Source organism: Gobio gobio (genome assembly GCF_949357685.1).
Source record: "Gobio gobio genome assembly, chromosome: 2".
Lineage (NCBI taxonomy): Eukaryota > Metazoa > Chordata > Actinopteri > Cypriniformes > Gobionidae > Gobio > Gobio gobio.
The window spans coordinates 3,138,295-3,158,023 of record NC_137098.1 but is presented as its reverse complement, the minus strand read 5'-3'; the positions used below and the strand labels follow the sequence as shown (position 1 = coordinate 3,158,023).

General features: G+C 36.1%; 3 protein-coding genes across 3 annotated transcripts in view; 2 read left to right on the top strand and 1 right to left on the bottom strand.

Moving 5' to 3' along the window:
- Positions 1–1,700: 1,700 nt before the first annotated feature.
- pabpn1l (PABPN1 like, cytoplasmic) lies at positions 1,701–8,384 on the top strand (the record flags this gene model as incomplete). The annotated part of the gene is made up of 6 exons (XM_079844682.1): positions 1,701–1,761; positions 4,765–4,832; positions 4,931–5,037; positions 5,117–5,204; positions 8,045–8,172; positions 8,345–8,384. 6 exons carry the CDS (start codon positions 1,701–1,703, stop codon positions 8,382–8,384), a joined length of 492 nt encoding a protein of 163 aa, XP_079700808.1.
- Positions 8,385–8,544: 160 nt separating this feature from the next.
- trappc2l (trafficking protein particle complex subunit 2L) lies at positions 8,545–17,518 on the bottom strand. The gene is made up of 5 exons (XM_079806218.1): positions 17,443–17,518; positions 12,803–12,975; positions 9,091–9,178; positions 8,918–8,997; positions 8,545–8,841 (listed from the first exon to the last, which is right to left on the bottom strand). The coding sequence occupies exons 1-5, from the start codon at positions 17,473–17,475 to the stop codon at positions 8,796–8,798; spliced, it is 420 nt and encodes a 139-aa protein (XP_079662344.1). The 5' UTR covers positions 17,476–17,518; the 3' UTR covers positions 8,545–8,795.
- Positions 17,519–17,567: 49 nt separating this feature from the next.
- galns (galactosamine (N-acetyl)-6-sulfatase) overlaps positions 17,568–19,729 on the top strand; it is a 92,522-nt gene continuing 90,360 nt past the window's right edge. Inside the window, exon 1 of the mRNA XM_079806183.1 lies at positions 17,568–17,716. Coding sequence (XP_079662309.1) covers positions 17,615–17,716 — 102 coding nt within the window. The 5' untranslated portion in view covers positions 17,568–17,614. The remainder of the gene's footprint in view (positions 17,717–19,729) is intronic.

Sequence of the window (19,729 nt, the reverse complement as noted above, 5' to 3'; positions counted from 1 at the left end):
AGGAGAAAATCTCCCAATGCTCCACGTGAAACTTCAGTCTTTCCACCTTTTACCATCGTGTCAATTCTCAATTGATTTTGATTAATATGCGCGAGGGAGAGCGAGAGAGTTTGAAGACGGTGAGAGCTGCCCTGTGGACGCCTGTCTGGAAATAATGCAGGGAAAAAAATATCGGAGAACGCAGCAGCCTTATATCGGCCGATACACGTAAAAATCGCAAATATCGGCCTGATATATCGGTCTAACACTAGTATAAACATTCTCTGGCAACTCGGGTTTAATCTAGAGTTTTCCATTAACTCTGAAGCGCATGCACCTGAAAGTGACACATGCAGCAAACAGCCAATCACAGTGTCCGTTTGATTCACTTCTCGCAAGAGAGACTTCTCTTCTGAAGATTGAGAGATTGTTTTGAAAATGATCATGAAATTAAATGCGTTTACAAAGCAGGAATAAACACTGCTTCTGCGGTGAAAGAATATATCAATGCATGATGTGAATCAAAGAAATTCACATCAGAAATATTTGGCTACTTGTCAATTAATGATATGGATATATTATATGAATTAAAAGTAATTATAATTCATATAATATAAATATAATAAATAATTAGCACCAAAAGATGAGCAATTTTGTCTCTAAAGTTTTTTCATGAATATGAATATGACATGAATAGGCAAAATCAATGGGATTGTTTTTCATTCACCAATCAATTTTTGGGTTTCAGGATTTTTTTTTTTTTTTTAACCAAACTTTAAGATGTTTCTCAACTATGTTATGAAAGATATAATGGAATGAATTGATATACCATTTTACTTTATGGAATACGTGGGTAAAATGACAATTCATGGGTTTTTCCATTCAATGCACTGTATATAATGTGTTCTTGGAGAGACATGTAATGAAAAGTGTAATAATGGGAATAATAGTTGGGAACATTTTCATAATATTGAATATTTTATAGGAACATTGAGGTTATTTCTTTCCCTATTCATTTGTTGTCTCCCAGAATACCTGATAAACATGATTTAATTCCCAAATTTTCTCTTGTATGAAATCAATGCCCTGTTTTGTAACAGTAAGTCATATTTTGATTTGAAACCCCATAAAATTTTCCTGAGATCTTGATTTATAATGAACAATTTGAAAATTAGTCAGAATTATATTATCATATTTCCATAAGAGCTAAATTTGATCATTCAGTCATTTTTAAAGACCGAGGAGTTGTTGTTGTCCTGGTGAAACCTCAAAACAAATGGTATCTCTGAAAAGCCCTGAATGTGCTCTTTACAGGACATCCAGTCTCAAAACTGTGACATGTGTCAGAGAAATTCACTCAAGTATAATATCCTCGTACAAGCACCCAGGAGGTTAAAGGGACAGATCACCTCAAAATGTATTCATGTGGTTCTAATCCTGTATGAAAATGTTTTCCCCCTGTTCTTTTGTTTTCCACAGAAAAGAAAAAAAAACTAAAGCATTCGACTTGGTGGAGAGTAAATAAGTAATTCTCATTTTTGGGTGAACTATACTGTGGTGTGAGAAATATTTAAGCTACAAAATATAATTTTGTCAATTAATTTGAGAACAAGAATGTCGTCTACACATGCACGTGTTTTCTGTGTACATAAGGAGCTCTGTTTGTGTGGAAAATCTTGTTCCTTCAGGAGCTGGATGCGATTCAAACTCGTGTGCTGGAGATGGAAGAGTCTGACATGCAGTATGAGGTAGAGAGACAGTTTCCCTACAGCCCTCAGGCAGGTGAGCAGCCAGCTGGCCCACACCTGAGCCCATCTGCTGGGCCACAGTGCCTTATCACTGCCCAATGAGGCGTGTCCCAGAAGGGCTGTCCTGCAGTCTTATCTAAGGACATCTCTGCACCTTCTGTGACAAATGTGAACCCTAGTTAAATGCGCCAAAGAGACACTTATGGAGTTCCTGAACTGTACTTTGGCAAGTTCATGAAATTTAGACTTGATGAAACATGTGCTCTTTGTACTAGGCCTGTATAACACTAGTTCTCTATGGAAGCTTGTGTCCGCCACAGAATAAAACCTAAGACCTTTTTATCTCACAATTGTGTTTACATCTCGCAATACTGATTTTGTTTTCTCAGAATTGCAAGATAAACACGCAATTTGGATATATGAAGTCAGAATTGCGAGGTGTATCGTCAGAATTGCGAGGTGTATCGTCAGAATTGCGAGGGGTAACGTCAGAATTGCGAGGCGTATCGTCAGAATTGCGAGGCGTAACGTCAGAATTGCGAGGTGTATCGTCAGAATTGCGAGGGGTAACATCAGAATTGCGAGGTGTAACGTCAGAATTGCGAGGTGTAACGTCAGAATTGCGAGGCGTATCGTCAGAATTGCGAGGCGTAACGTCAGAATTGCGAGGTGTATCGTCAGAATTGCGAGGGGTAACATCAGAATTGCGAGGTGTAACGTCAGAATTGCGAGGTGTAACGTCAGAATTGCGAGGTGTAACGTCAGAATTGCGAGGTGTATCGTCAGAATTGCGAGGGGTAACGTCAGAATTGCGAGGTGTATCGTCAGAATTGCGAGGGGTAACGTCAGAATTGCGAGGCGTATCGTCAGAATTGCGAGGTGTAATGTCAGAATTGCGCGGGGTAAAGTCAGAATTGCGAGGTGTAACGTCAGAATTGCGAGGTGTAACGTCAGAATTGCGAGGTGTATCGTCAGAATTGCGAGGCGTAACGTCAGAATTGCGAGGTGTATCGTCAGAATTGCGCGGGGTAACGTCAGAATTGCGCGGGGTAACGTCAGAATTGCGAGGTGTAACGTCAGAATTGCGAGGCGTAACGTCAGAATTGCGCGGGGTAACGTCAGAATTGCGAGGTGTAACGTCAGAATTGCGAGGTGTAACGTCAGAATTGCGAGGTGTAACGTCAGAATTGCGAGGTGTAACGTCAGAATTGCGAGGTGTAACGTCAGTATTGCGAGGCGTATCGTCAGTATTGCGAGGCGTATCGTCAGAATTGCGAGGTGTATCGTCAAAATTGCGAGGCGTAACGTCAGAATTGCGAGGCGTAATGTCAGTATTGCGAGGCGTATCGTCAGAATTGCGAGGCGTAATGTCAGTATTGCGAGGCGTATCGTCAGTATTGCGAGGCGTATCGTCAAAATTGCGAGGCGTAATGTCAGTATTGCGAGGCGTATCGTCAGAATTGCGAGGGGTAAAGTCAGAACTGCGAGGCGTAATGTCAGTATTGCGAGGCGTATCGTCAGAATTGCGAGGTGTAACGTCAGAATTGCGAGGCGTATCGTCAGAATTGCGAGGCGTATCGTCAGAATTGCGAGGCGTATCGTCAGAATTGCGAGGCGTATCGTCAGAATTGCGAGGTGTATCGTCAGAATTGCGAGGGGTAAAGTCAGAACTGCGAGGCGTAATGTCAGTATTGCGAGGCGTATCGTCAGAATTGCGAGGCGTATCGTCAGAATTGCGAGGCGTAATGTCAGTATTGCGAGGCGTATCGTCAGAATTGCGAGGCGTATCGTCAGAATTGCGAGGGGTAAAGTCAGAACTGCGAGGCGTAATGTCAGTATTGCGAGGCGTATCGTCAGAATTGCGAGGCGTATCGTCAGAATTGCGAGGCGTAATGTCAGTATTGCGAGGCGTATCGTCAGAATTGCGAGGCGTAATGTCAGTATTGCGAGGCGTATCGTCAGAATTGCGAGGCGTAATGTCAGTATTGCGAGGCGTATCGTCAGAATTGCGAGGCGTATCGTCAGAATTGCGAGGCGTATCGTCAGAATTGCGAGGCGTATCGTCAGAATTGCGAGGCGTATCGTCAGTATTGCGAGGCGTATCGTCAGAATTGCGAGGGGTAACGTCAGAATTGCGAGGCGTATCGTCAGAATTGCGAGGCGTATCGTCAGAATTGCGAGGCGTATCGTCAGAATTGCGAGGCGTATCGTCAGAATTGCGAGGCGTATCGTCAGAATTGCGAGGCGTAACGTCAGAATTGCGAGGGGTAAAGTCAGAATTGCGAGGCGTATCGTCAGAATTGCGAGGGGTAAAGTCAGAATTGCGAGGCGTGACGTCAGAATTGCGAGGCGTAGTGTCCAAATTGCGAGATGTAAAAAGTCGCAATTACCATTTTTTTATTTATTATTATTATTCTGTGGCTGAAACAAGCCACGGTTTGGCCATGGGACCCACGTTTTCCCATCACTCCCACTAGCTGGTTGAATTTTAAATGTAGACGCACTTTAATTAAGCAAAAACTCCCTTAATTGAGTTTTCCCCCCAAATAAGACGACAACTTTTGCTTGTCTAGTAAATGCTTCTTAATGTAAGATTTTTTAGATATTTGGACTGAAAACAAGACAAAAATACTAAGTAAGAAAAGCATTTTTTGCAGTGTACCTTGAAGTATTGCCTGAACGCTATTGGACATTTCCAACATTGACAAACTACTTTTTTTCTTGTTTTTCAATGATTTGAGAATACGAAAAAAAAACACATTTTGGTTAAAATTACGACGTTTACCTTTGTTTATGTGGTTTTATTGGGTACACTCTCTTACCCAAATGGCACTTACAAGACATTAGAACAACAAATACCCAGTGTTTCTTGAAACCCCATTTGTACAATTGGACTCGAAATCTTACAGTTACTAAATGATATGGCCCAAATATAGCACTCGCCCCGGACTTCAGTTCATGTTTCACCTTATCATTTAAAATACCATGTTAATATTTAATACGACTATAATTAACTCTATAATCTTGCCTTCCTCAGGATTGTTCTTCAGCATGACCCATGAAGAGAGAATAGATTCTGATAGGAGATCTATCTATGTGGGAAATGTAAGCTGCTTGGATCTAGTAGTTATACAGATACAGTATATGAATGCTGTATTCTAGGGTTTGCAGTGTATGTTTATGCAGTATTATTTGATTTTCAGGTGGATTATGGAGCGACCGCAGACGAATTGGAGATGTACTTTAATGGTTGCGGCCACGTAAACCGAGTTACGATCCCGTATAACAGATTCACAGGCCATCCAAAAGGGTATGTGAGCATCTCTTTGGCTGCTAAACAAAATATATTTGATCATCAAGCATGTTTTATGAGTGTGTTTTCCTTGTAGTTTCGCCTACATTGAGTTCTCAGAGAGGGAGTCTGTGAGGACCGCTATGACTTTAGATGAAACCCTATTCAGGGGGCGTGTCATTAAGGTATGACTATGGTTATGCATTATATGGCAATGAGGCTTCGTTCACACCACAGATGAATGTGGCCAAAATAATTTTTTTGAAAGAGCGCTTGTTGAATCTAATGTTTTGCCTTTATTAGGGGCCAAGCACTTATTTTCTCCATTATTGTTCTTATTATTATTCTTCCGCTCTTGAACCGTTTGGTAAAAAGTTATGAAATTTGGCACACAGATAGAGGATAGTCTGAACATTAACCACACCAAATTTGGATTCTCTCTAGCGCCACCAACTGTCCAAATTTGCACTCACGTTTACGCTATTAACTTTTAAACCGTAAGGGCTAGAAACTAAATTCTTTTTCTTCTGACCTCTGCTCCGATTTTCACGACTTGAACCAGATCACCTTCTGACCATGGAGACAAAAAGTTATTTAAGTTGATTAGTCAATCGTTTTTGAAAAATGTACGCGAACGAATTTGACAGAGCATGCCAAAATGAACGTGAGGCTGTATCGCCGCAATGCTTTAGCGTATTCAGACCAAACTTGGTTTGTGTTGTGACAACTATTAGCTGAAGAGACCTGCACAGTGCCATCTAGTGACCAGGAGATATGAAAAATGGCTATTTTTGCCTCTGAACATTTTGGCCAAAATCTAAAATAATAAAATAAAACTGCTCTCTTTAGATTTGGTTGAGCGATACCTAATTTTCCCATATCACCCATTTTGTGCGTCAGCCATTTTGAATTTTGTCTAAAAATGGCATATTTTACAGAGACATTGGCGTATTGTTACAAAACTTTGTCACAGTACTATGTCTTATAATGAATTGTAATTTGCCTATTGTAATGAAACTGTTCTCGGCATGATCCAAGGAATCTATCAAGACCAAAGATACCGATTTTGCCATGGTTAGCAATTTTCTGTCTACTACATGCTGCGAGGTATAACGGCACAATTGCGAGATATAAACGTCAGAATTGCAAGGTATAAACGTCAGACTTGAGAGATATAACGGCAGAATTGCGAGGTATAATGCCAGAATTGCGAGATATAAACGCCAGAATTGCAAGATATAACAGCAGAATTGTGAGGTATAACGTCACAATTGCAAGATATAAATGTCACAATTGCGAGGTATAACGTCAGAATTGCGAGATATAACGTCACAGTTGTGAGGTAATCTTTTTAGATTTGGTCGAACGATACCTAATTTTCCCATATCACCCATTTTGGGCGTCAGCCATTTTGAATTTTGTCTAAAAATGCCATGTTTTACAGAGACATTGGCGTATTGTTACAAAACTTTGTCAACAGTACTTATAATGAATTGTAATTTGCCTATTGTAATGAAACTGGTCTTGATAGATTCCTTGGATCATGCCGAGAACAAAGATACCAATTTTGCCATAGTTGGCAATTTTCGGTCTACGTTTTGTTTTTTTTTACTCCTAGACCATTTGTCCAATTTTCACCAAATTCGAGTTGGATCATCTTCAGACCAAGCCGGCAAAATGTTATGGATTTCATGTCGATAGGCGAACATTGAGCATACAACATCAACCTGGTCTCAGAGCCACCTATTTGAACCGTATGGGCTAGAAACCAAAAATGTTCCTCCGTGGCTCAAGATGATTCGATTTGAACCATATGACGTCATTTTCGCTAGTGCCAATTTTTCAGCCAAAAAAACCTTACTTTTTCAAACTCCTCCTAGACGATTTATCCGATTTGCATGAAAATTTAACCAGATTCTTTCGACAATGTCAACAAAAAGTTATGGGATTCAAGTCGATTCATCAAAGAGTTTTTGAATTACACGCAAACGTATTTTACGTTGTAAAGGCTGTATCGCTGCAACACTTTATTTTATTCTGACCAAACTTGGTACACGTCATCACAAGCATAACCTGAGGCTAAATGCCGCGTTTCAGCACAGCCCCACCTACTGGTCTGGAAATATGAAAAATTAACTAACTTAGAAATAACTTCTGAACAGTTTGCCCAAAACCCATAAGTTCGTTAGATTCGGGACGGCATGCTGAGACGAATAATATCCAAATTTTCTAAATCGGCCATTTTGAATTTTGTAGTAAAATGCTGTATTTCATGAACGCATTAGCGCATCCTTACGAAACTCGGTATGGGTCATCGGCATGATGCACCAAAGGAGCCCGAGAAGTTTCAAGTCAGCGCCACCTAGTGGTAAAATCAAATATTCACATGCTTATAACTTTGGATTTGGTTGACTTATTTTCACAGGAAAATCACATCCCGAGATTCCTCATGCTAGATTTTGCCGTGTGGTTTGTTCAACGTTGTGATTTTAGCGGTTAAACAACTTTCGTGAATATCTTCGAAACCGTTCGTCCGATCGAGATAAAACCACCATAGGAAAGTCGAAATCATAGCGGGTTGACTATATGCTAATGGCCAAATGTGTAAATATTGATAGTAAGTGGCAAAAAGATGCAATCGAAGTCAAGTGTGCGTTATTTTTTTTATACGCAAATGTACAAATGTCTATAACTCCTAAACGAAATGAGATATTTTCACCAAATTTGAGACGCTTATGTATGGGGGTACTCTGAGGACACACACAAAAAGGTGGGACTGTGACACTTGGTGGTGCTATAATTGAACATAACATGAAATTGGCTCTACGCAACTATGTATTTATGGGTTTTCAACCTTTTTGCCTCATCAAAAAAGGGGAAAATCAGAATTGGGCATTTTTATTGTGTGGTGTGAATGAAGCCATAGTGTCTCCAGTGTTGGTTTCCTACAAAAGGATCTGTTTTTTGTTTTGTGAAATGCCAATCTGTGACAGGAAAATGATTAATTTCAAACTCTGTGCACTAGGTATTGCCGAAAAGAACAAACATTCCAGGTTTCAGGACTACAGATTCATACTTGCGCGGAGGTTGGTCTCGAGGACGGGGATCTCGCGCCTCGAGGTTTTACCCATTCAGAGGCTGCCACTTCATTAGGTCAGTTCTGGAGCTTTAATTATTTAGAATTACAATCAAATATCCACATACTGAAAAGATTTGTGAAGCGATCATAGTGGTTAACGATCATATTGTGTTTGCTTAGAAGTGTGGCATTTCTCTGTAAATCCATCATTTGGCTGGCTTTAATGATTGTACTTTTTTGTTTTAGGGAAAATGGAAGAGCTCATCCATGGGTTGATTCTTTTTGATATTCATTTCTTGATTTTTCTGTTATCTTCAAAGCACTTCTTGGTGCTAATTAAAGTACATTTCAGTAGTTGCATGAAGGGAGCTCAGTTTAGTATGGTTATGATTATTTTGTGTGTGTGTGTAGCTTGTATGACACTACAGAAAGCGGAGACTTGATTTCTATTGAGTGGTTACAATTTTATTTATATTTTATACAATTTCTTTAAAAAGCCATGCCTGAGAGACGCTGTGAGATGTCTTGTGAAATTCAGTACTTTGTCTATTTTTGCTTTTTCAGTGCTTAGACTCAAGCAAAATCACTGTAAATAAAAACCAATATCATCACGAGTCATTTTATGAAACACAAATTAATCATTTATTTAACATGCACACAACACACACTGATGTGAATATATACAGTTGTGAGGAGATCAGCAGGCCTGCACCATCATCGCTGAAACTATACCGTCAAAAGCCCTGAGGAGACAGAAAAATACTATATTAATATCTCAGTAAATAATGCTCAAAGTTTGTGTCCACCAAAGGAACTCACTTTGACTGAATTTGATCGCCGGGGTTGTAGAATGGGTTACACATTACATCGGTGAAGGAGTTGTGCAACTTTCTGAACATCTGTGGAAAGACGAAACAATCTCTTAACTCATCATTGCACATCATGTGATTGACACATCTCGCTTTTTTTGTTTATACACCAATGTAACTCACACTTCTAATTTCGTTGTCTCGCAGAGATGTGTTGGAGGAATCGACAACAATCACAAACTTCACCTTAGAGTTTGTCACGTAGCCATATCTGTAATTCTGGTTAAGATGATGTTTGGATGAACGTGTGCATTAGAAAGCGGCCCATCTTAACCCTTGTGCATTGTTCAAATTCACGAGTCTTTCGTTATGTTCGGGATGAAAACATCCACTAAACTGCTGTAAAAAATCAGATAAATATATTTATTTTTTTGCATAAATCTATTAAATCAACCTCAGTCCTGATCAAAACTACCAAATATTTTTTTAAAAATCCAGGATTTTTACTCTGTAATTGCCAAGTTCATAAATTATGTCACTGATTTGGGGAAAAAACACACAAAATGACTTTGGTGCATTGTTAGTTTTTGTGCAGCCTCAGATTTTAACACTCATTTATATGCTGTTATACTCCATATAAAAGCCAGAAACTTAGCAGGTTTTGTTTTACACAGGCCTATCTAAAGGGTTAATGGTGCCACCTGGTGATCAACAGTAAAAATTACACATTTGACCTCTTCCCAACAGGGAAAACCATCAACAATCAAAAATGTATGAGTATATGGTGTCATGGCTTTGCAAACAAGAAATGATGTTATGATGGAAGTCAATGGGGCAGAAACAGTAAATGAGGGAGAAAACATTAAAACCTGATGCTGCACAAAAACTAACAATCCATCAAAGCCAATGTTGTTTCTGATCTTTCACATGCCCAAGACTGTGATTAAAAGGTTAAAAAAATCCAGTCCACAATCACTTTTTATATTGAAATTAAGTAATTTGGTGTTTTTTCCCCAAATCAGTTTTTGAAAATCATTAGTAAAAATCCTGCTTTTTTTTTTTTACTTTTAGGACTGCGGTTGATTTAATAGATTTATGCAACAAAAAAAAAAGTTTAATTTAGTGGATGTTTTAATCCCGAGCATGAAAGGCTAGTAAATTTGCCCACAGTGTACATTTTCAAAGCATTTTACCAAAATATGTGTCACAATAAGATTTGTCACCAAAAACCATTCCATTTGCTGAAATACAGAGAAAATTATGGCCAAATTAAGACTTAACAACACCCCATCGTGGATGAAAACACACCATCACATAAAGGTTAAAGGGATAGTGCACCAAAAAAAAGAAAATTCTTTGTACATTCAAACGTATGCATTTAATTCTTCCGTGGAAAGGTACAAAATGTTTTTTTTTTTTTTTTTAATAATGTTGTAACCAAAAATCTTGGTTGATCAATGACTTCCACTGTTGGACCAAAACATACAAACACTGTGACATTAAGATATCTTTTATCTTCCACAGAAGAAAGAAAGTCAGAATTTCCATTTTTGAGTGAACTATCCCTTTAAGGATTTGTGGTCAACAGTGTGTGTATAAAAATATAAAAACCATGTAATTTAATAATAGCACATCACAAGGCTGTTAGTAGATCTGGAAACTGTGATAACAGGGATCCAACTCTTTTTCAGCCATCGTTTTCCAGGACTTTTCCCATTTTACTACAGCGAGAATAAAAGACAAGCATCAAGCCTTCAAGTCTTTAGGTGTTCAGTTTATTGCCATGACTTGATATAAAATCAGTTTTTAATATGAGCTCTTAATCAGACATTGACTATGGAAGCTTGTTTACACCACAAAATAAAACATAAACAAGGTAATTCTGACTTGTTTCCTCACAATTGCGAGATAAGTCAGAATTGTGAGATATAAACTCGCAATTCTGAGAAAAAAAGTCAGTCTTAAGCCCTATTTGGATGGTCATTTATTCACGATGGAGTTTTGTGACCCTGGGAACCTGCTCTCGTGATCAATAACATGATTATATGTTGTAAAAAACACGTCATATGCTTGGTATAATAAGAATAAATGCATATTTAATTTAATAATAGGAAAATAATATCCAAATGATTATTGAATTATTTAAATCTGTTTAAAAATAGGACAATATATAGACACACATAGTTGAAATGGTTCTCTCATAATAAAGGATGTCCTTTTATTTCACATGGAAATGAGCGGAAATAAGTTAATACAGCTTCTTACATAAAGCTGCGGTTATTTTAAGATATAATAACGGCCCATTTCAAATATTTACTTGCTTTTATTTAAATGAAATATATTGCTCTTGTAAATACTCGCCAGCATTTCAGTAATAAAAGTCTAGATCTTTAGTGCAACAGTACGGTGCTCTGCAGGGGTCAAAAAGATGTAAACAGTGAATTTTGGCAATTAAATGACCACACGACCTTGGTGTTCGTCTAAAAACAGGAGGTAATTCGGCCGAGGATTTTTACGTGGGTGGTGGGAGAAAAACACTGACATTCTGGATTCAGACAGCGATAAAATCACAGACTAGCCCCAGTCAATGATGAAAATACCCCACGAGAAACCATTACCGTCCCAATAGAGCTTCTGCCTCAGTATTGGACTTTATAACTCACAATTGCAAGTTTATTTCTCAATTCTGAGAAAAGAAGAATTGCAAGATATAAACTTGCAATTGTGAGTCAGAATTCATAATTTTGATTTTATAGCACACAATTGTGAGTTAATATCACACAATTCTGACTCTATAACTCGCAATTGCGAGAAAAAAAGTAGAATTGTGAGATAAAAAGTTGCAATTACCTTTTGTATTTTTTATTCAGTGGCAGAAACCAGCTTCCATAGTTTATTGGCATGACTTCACTATAAAATCAGTTTTTAATATGAGCTCTTAATCATATATTATGACTTTACCAGTCAATATCAAGGGAATATCAACTCCCGAACATCGCACTTTCTCCAACCAGCGGTAATTGTTTTGGGCTAGTGATAAACTCTTTCATTTTTCAGGACATTTTACATTTTCTCTAATTTTCCAGGGATATTTGTCAATTTTCCAGGTTTTTAAGGTTTTCTAGGACGAGTGGGAATCCTGGATAATCTCAAAAATATAAGATATTATCATTATCAGTCGCAATGGAAGCAAATCTACAATTCTTAAGGAATATTGAAGTGCTCATTATAAATGATTTATCCATGCACATTGTTGTTTTAAAACATTTCACTTGGATATACATCCCAACAGTGTTGGGGTAACGCATTACAAGTAACTTGAGTTATGTAATCAGATTACTTTCCAAGTAACATGTATTTAATCTCACTTTATTAACCAATGTCACAGCCATTTCAGCACGCAATTAGAAATAATTATTTTGAGAATAAGCATGCCTATCGCATGTACTTTATGTATTTAATCTCACTTTATTAACCAGTGTCTTTGCTGCTGACCTTCAATGATCCAAATCAGCCATACTAATGAGCAAACATGACTTTAGATAGTGTTAAATTGTGTTTTTATTGCTGACGAGTGTTGAACTTTCTTCTTCTGTGATCCAGAACGTTTGTTTACGCGCCGACCTCTGTTGAAAGTGTACACTTCCTTCGACCTTTTGCCAAAAATATAACACTTCGTCGTTGTTGTTATTGTTGTTAAAAAGACAAACAAGTAAACCTAGCCCGGGTGAGAAAAAGTAACGCAAACGTAACATTACTTTCCATAAAAAGTAACTAAATATCGCGATTAGTTACTTTTTTTAGGCAGTAACAATACTTCTAAAAGTAACTTTCCCCAATACTGCTTCACAATGAGGATCACAACTTCAGTTTCACGTCATGACTTTAAGGATACACTTTGTAGTCCTCAGTCGGATATAGGAGTCCTAGGTAAAGCTCCCGCTGGTCGGCCAAGGCTTTGCCCACACCGGAGATCTTCTCCTCCACCACATCCAGAGAAGTGTGCACTGTGTAGTGGAACTTGAGCTCCCCCTGAGTAGGGACGCTCCGAATGTACAGCGGATAGTTCTGCGGAGATCAACGTAACGTTAGGGGCAAGTGTGCTATCACAGGGAACAACCGTTTCAGCATGCAATCAGAAATTAATGTGCATTATGTAACTTGCGTTATGTAATCAGATTACTTTTCAAGTAATTGTAAAGTAAGGCACTACTTTATGTATTTAATCTCACTTTATTTCAGTTTTCTTTAACAGGGAACAACTATTTCAACATGCAATCAGAAATTAATGTGCATAATTTAACATTATGTAACTTGCGTTATGTAATCAGATTACTTCAAGTAATTGTAAAGTAAGGCACTACTTTATGTATTTAATCTCACTTTATTTCAGTTTTCTTTAACAGGGAACAACTATTTCAACATGCAATCAGAAATTAATGTGCATAATTTAACATTATGTAACTTGAGTTATGTAATCAGATTACTTTAAGTAACTAGTAAAGTAAGACACTACTTTATGTATTTAATCTCACTTTAATAACCAATGTCTTTGCTTAGAGGCAAGTTTTCTATTACAGGGAACAACTATTTAAACACAATCAGAAATTAATGTGCATTATTTAACATGTAACTTGAGTTATGTAATCAGATTACTTCAAGTAATTGTAAAGTAAGGCACTACTTTATGTATTTAATCTCACTTTATTTCAGTTTTCTTTAACAGGGAACAACTATTTCAACATGCAATCAGAAATTAATGAGCATAATTTAACATTATGTAACTTGAGTTATGTAATCAGATTACTTTAAGTAACTAGTAAAGTAAGGTACTACTTTATGTATTTAATCTCACTTTAATAACCAATGTCAACCATTTCAACATGCAATTACAAATGAATGTGCATTATTTAACATGTAACTTGAGTTATGTAATCAGATTACTTTAAGTAACTAGTAAAGTAAGGCACTACTTTATGTATTTAATCTCACTTTATTTACCAATGTCCTTAGAAGAAAGTTTGCTATTACAGGGAACACAACCATTTCAGCATGCAATCAAAAATTAATGTGCATTATTTAACTTGCGTTATGTAATCAGATTACTTTTCAAGTAACTAGTAAAGTAACGCACTACTTTATGCATTTAATCTCACTTTATTAACCAATGTCAACCATTTCAACATGCAATTACAAATTAATGTGCATTATTTAACATGTAACTTGAGTTATGTAATCAGATTACTTTAAGTAACTAGTAAAGTAAGACACTACTTTATGTATTTAATCTCACTTTATTAACCAATGTCCTTAGAAGAAAGTTTGCTATTACAGGGAACACAACCATTTCAGCATGCAATAAAAAAATCAATGTACATTATTTAACTTGCATTATGTAATCAGATTACTTTTCAAGTAACTAGTAAAGTAAGGCACTACTTTATGTATTTAATCTTACTTTATTAACCAATGTCTGCTCAGAGGCAAGTTTGCTACTACAGGGAACAACTATTTCAACACAATCAGAAATGAATGTGCATTATTTAACATTATGTAACTTCTTAAGTTATGTAATCAGATTACTTTTCAAGTAACTAGTAAAGTAAGACACTACTTTATGTATTTAATCTCACTTTATTAACCAATGTCCTTAGAAAAAAGTTTGCTATTACAGGGAACACAACCATTTCAGCATGCAATAAAAAAATCAATGTACATTATTTACCTTGCGTTATGTAATCAGATTACTTTTCAAGTAACTAGTAAAGTAACATGTATTTAATCTCACTTTATTAACCAATGTCTTTGCTCAGAGGCAAGTGTGCTATTACAGGGAACAACTATTTAAACATGCAATCAGAAATTAATGTGCATTATTTAATATGTAACTTCAGTTATGTAATCGGATTACTTTTTTCAAATAACTGGTAAAGTAACATTACTTTATGTATTTAATCTCAACCATTTCAACATGCAATTACAAATTAATGTGCATTATAGAACATTATGTAACTTGAGTTATGTAATCAGATTACTTTAAGTAACTAGTAAAGTAAGGTACTACTTTATGCATTTAATCTCACTTTATTAATCAATGTCTTTGCTTAGAGGCAAGTTTGCTATTACAGGGAACACAACCATTCAAGCATGCGATCAGAAATTAATGTGCATTATTTTGGCAATAAGCATGAACACTAACTCTTGCCTAATGCAAATGGCCAGATGATGATGATGATTATTTCATATACAGCTGTGCTTCTGTCTCACTGCAGTTAATATAAGAACGCTAATAAAATAAACCCCAAACCATTATACAATTAATTTATTTACGTGCATGTACAATAAGCGGTCAATTTAAGAATATAATGGCTGACCAAGTGAGGAAGGATGTAAAACTTTTCTGTGTACTTTCACAGGATTGCACAAAATAAGATATTTTTTTAATTATTTTTAAATGTTACCTATATCGTTACATATGAGTGATATAATTATTTTGATTAAATCTATGCAGTTATCCATGTTTTTATCACTACACACCTACTGTTACAACATCACTCTATGAACACTAATTTACACATTAAGGAGAAATTATAGTTAAACTACTTTATTTTGTTACATACAAACACTGTAATATTAAAGTTTGAGATGCAAACACACCGACTTACAAACACACTCCAGTCTCCCATAACTATAAACAATGTTTACAGTGATATACATTGTGAAAAAGTGCATTTTACGCCTACACTAATTTCATTTAAATGTGTTCACGCTACATTATAAACAAAACATGCTATATCTGAACACATATGAATGTCACATATCAGAAACGCTCCGCATTAATTCATCAAATGTTACCAATAAACACGTTGATGTATCATATAAAGATCAAATGTTTTCGTTAACCTTATTTCTCTAGATTTAAACATCCTTGGAAACATTTGGGATAATGTAAGCACACAAGTCAACAAATATAGAACATTTCTAGTGGTTTTTGTATATTTTAACCCAAAAAACGTACATTTTGTGCCTTTAAAACATCACCAGGATAGTCCCGAATTGACAAATGTATACTTTTATTCATATTTTTGGATTTTAGTCATGAGTAAATAAGAGGGGGAAGTCGAGTCATCTAATGTAGGGTATTAAAAATGTATATTATTTTAAATATTATTATGGTTTGGACACCAGAATTGGCATGTTATTGACTCAAACACACCGACTTACAAACACACTCCAGTCTCCCATAAATATAAACAATCAAGCGTTAGGAAAAAGTGCATTTTACGCCTATATTTACATTTCAATGTGTTCACGCTACATTATAAACAAAACATGCTATATCTGAACACATATGAATGTCACATATCAGAAACGCTCCACATTAATTCATCAAATGTTACCAATAAACACGTCGATGTATCGTATAAAGATCAAATGTTTTCGTTAACCTTATTTCTCTGGATTTAAACATCCTTGGAAACATTTGGGATAATGTAAGCAAGTCAACCAATATATTAACAGTTCTAGTGGTTTTGGGATATTTTAATCCAAAAAACGTACATATTGTGCCTTTAAAACATCACCAGGATAGTCCGGAATTGACAAATGTATACTTTTATTAATATTTTTGGATTTTAGTCATGAGTAAATAAGAGGGGGAAGTCGAGTCATCTAATGTAGTGTATTAAAAATGTATATTATTTTAAATATTATTATGGTTTGGACACCAGAATTGACATGTTATTGACTCAAACACACCGACTTACAAACACACTCCAGTCTCCCATAAATACAAACAATCCAGGGTTAGGAAAAAGTTAATTTTACGCCTATATTTACATTTCAATGTGTTCACGCTACATTATAAACAAAACATGCTATATCTGAACACATATGAATGTCACATATCAGAAACGCTCCACATTAATTCATCAAATGTTACCAATAAACACGTTGATGTATCGTATAAAGATCAAATGTTTTCGTTAACCTTATTTCTCTGGATTTAAACATCCTTGGGAACATTTGGGATAATGTAAGTACACAAGTCAACAAATATATTAACAGTTCTAGTGGTTTTTAGATATTTTAATCCAAAAAACTTACATATTGTGCCTTTAAAACATCATTAGGATAGTCCCGAATTGACAAATGTATACTTTTATTAATATTTTTGGATTTTAGTCATGAGTAAATAAGAGGGGGAAGTCGAGTCATCTAATGTAGGGTATTAAAAATGTATATTATTTTAACTATTATTATGGTTTGGACACCAGAATTGACATGTTATTGACTCAAACACACCGACTTACAAACACACTCCAGTCTCCCATAAATATAAACAATCAAGCGTTAGGAAAAAGTGCCTTTTACGCCTATATTTTCATTTCAATGTGTTCACGCTACATTATAAACAAAACATGCTATATCTGAACACATATGAATGTCACACGTCACATATCAGAAGTTAATTCATCCAAACATGACCATTAAACGCGTTGTTGTGTCGTAAAAACATCAAATGTTTTGGTTTACCTCCTTCGCGATGACTGCTATACACACCGCCATGATGATGACGCGTCAGACAGCGGTCACGTGACACGCCGCAGTCACATGACTCGCAGTTCCACAGCGAAATATGTGCAAAAGTTATCGTGACACACTCTTTGCAGTGTTGAGTGTGTTTGTGAGAGGATCTGAAGTTGCCATGTGTGTCCAGGCTGTGATGTGTGTGTTGTGGGCAGCGTGTGTGTGTCGGACTGCAGGAAGCCAGCATGAGCCGAACATTATTATCATGCTTATGGATGATGTGAGTCCTTTATGGGTCTTTTATTAGAGGCTTGACTGACCAACTCTCTTTAGAATCTCTAAAACCTAAAACAAATGTGTTTATAGTGTGCAATTCAGTAGCACGAGCAATACATTTAGATGTACTGGGGTCTTAAGTGTGTAATTACAGTTGTGACGATGGCGTTCACAATCACATCCTCATAGAACTCGTAATTACAACTTGTAAACTGGGAATTTTCCGAGTGTACCACGTGTCCGCTGCAGATTTGCATTTGTGACATGTGTGAACGCATCGCATATTGTGTATGAATTGCATATTCTATTTTTCTTTTTTATTCATCACAATATTCCAAATAGATTATATTATGAATTTTGATTCAAATATTCTGTGCGTTTGCACATTAAAACCTTTATTATAGGTTTCATAAGGCATAAGAAATGATTGTGCTGATTCATACTGAATATTTGTACATATATCGCATATTTTTGGCCAAGCTGTCAAACGAAGAAATTATGAACACATGCAAAAAACAAGCGAACCAATGAAATATTAATAATAACTGATAATGTTGTATAGCCAATGTGAGCTGTTATGCATTTTATTATTATTATTTTTGCATTGTAAAATAAAACATGTAGCTGTACGTATTTATTTATTTTTTTGCAAAATAATTTTGTCGGATAACTTTAACCAGGCTTAGTGTTTTGTTTTTCCCTTCAAATATTTAAAATGTCATATTTTGATGGTTTAATCAAACTTGTAGGGTCATTACAAACAAATATATAAGCATATAAAAGAGTAATGTTTCCAAACTTTTGACCGGTACTATACACCGATCAGGCATAACATTATGACCAAGTGAATGTGTACTGGGGTCTTAAGTGTGTGATTACAGTTGTGATGATGGCGTTCACATGATCCATTCACATCCTCATAGAACTCGTAATTACAACTTGTAAACTGGGAATTTTCCGAGTGTACCACGTGTCCGCTGCAGATTTGTATTTGTGACGTGTGAACGCATCGCATATTGTGTATGAATTGCATATTCTATTTTTCTTTCAAAACAGCGCCACCTAGTGCATAATTTTTTTTTCAAACGCTTATAACTTTGGGTGGGGTTGACTTATTTTCATGGGACTAACTTTTTTTGTCTTCTGAATCCTTGCCGAGTCCAACGATACCAGACTTGCCAGGTTTTGGCATATGGTTTGCGCAGCGCGGTAATTTAGCGCTTAAAAAATGTTAGCTGATATCGTCGAAACCGCTAGTCCGATCGAGACGAAACCAGCGCCAGAAAATCGGAAACATAGGTTGATAGCTATTAGTTGTTGCCCAAATGTCAAAATATTAATAGTAAGGGGTAGTAAAATCCAATCAAAGTCAAGTGTCAGTCATTTTTTACATGTTTTTTCATATAAATGTCTATAACTCCAAAACGAAATTAGATATTTTCACCAAAATTGACACACATATGTATGGGCTCACTCCGATGACACATAAAACAAATTGTAGGATTGTGCCTCTTGGTGGCGCTATAATAGAACAAAACATGACATTGGCACTATACAACTTAATGTTTTAATGTGGTGTTTTAATGGTTTTGCTTCAAATGTCTATACTCATTTTTTCAGTTGGTCTGCTGCTATCTTCCTTGTTTGCTTCTGTTGCGCTTGGCCCCGTTAATGGCTGCTTGCAGCTATATTTATTATTATTTTTGCATTGTAAAATAAAACATGTAGCAGTATTTATTTATTTTTTTGCAAAATAATTTTGTCGGATAACTTTAACCAGGCTTAGTGTTTTGTTTTTCCCTTCAAATATTTTAAATGTCATATTTTGATGGTTTAACCGAACTTGTAGGGTCATTTCAAACAAATATATAAGCATATGTGTGTCACAATATTCCAAATAGATTATATTATGAATTTTGATTCAAATATTATGTACGTTTGCACATCAAAACCTTTATTATAGGCTTCATAAGGCATAAGCAATGTCTTTTATGATCAAAGATTATGATTGTGCCGA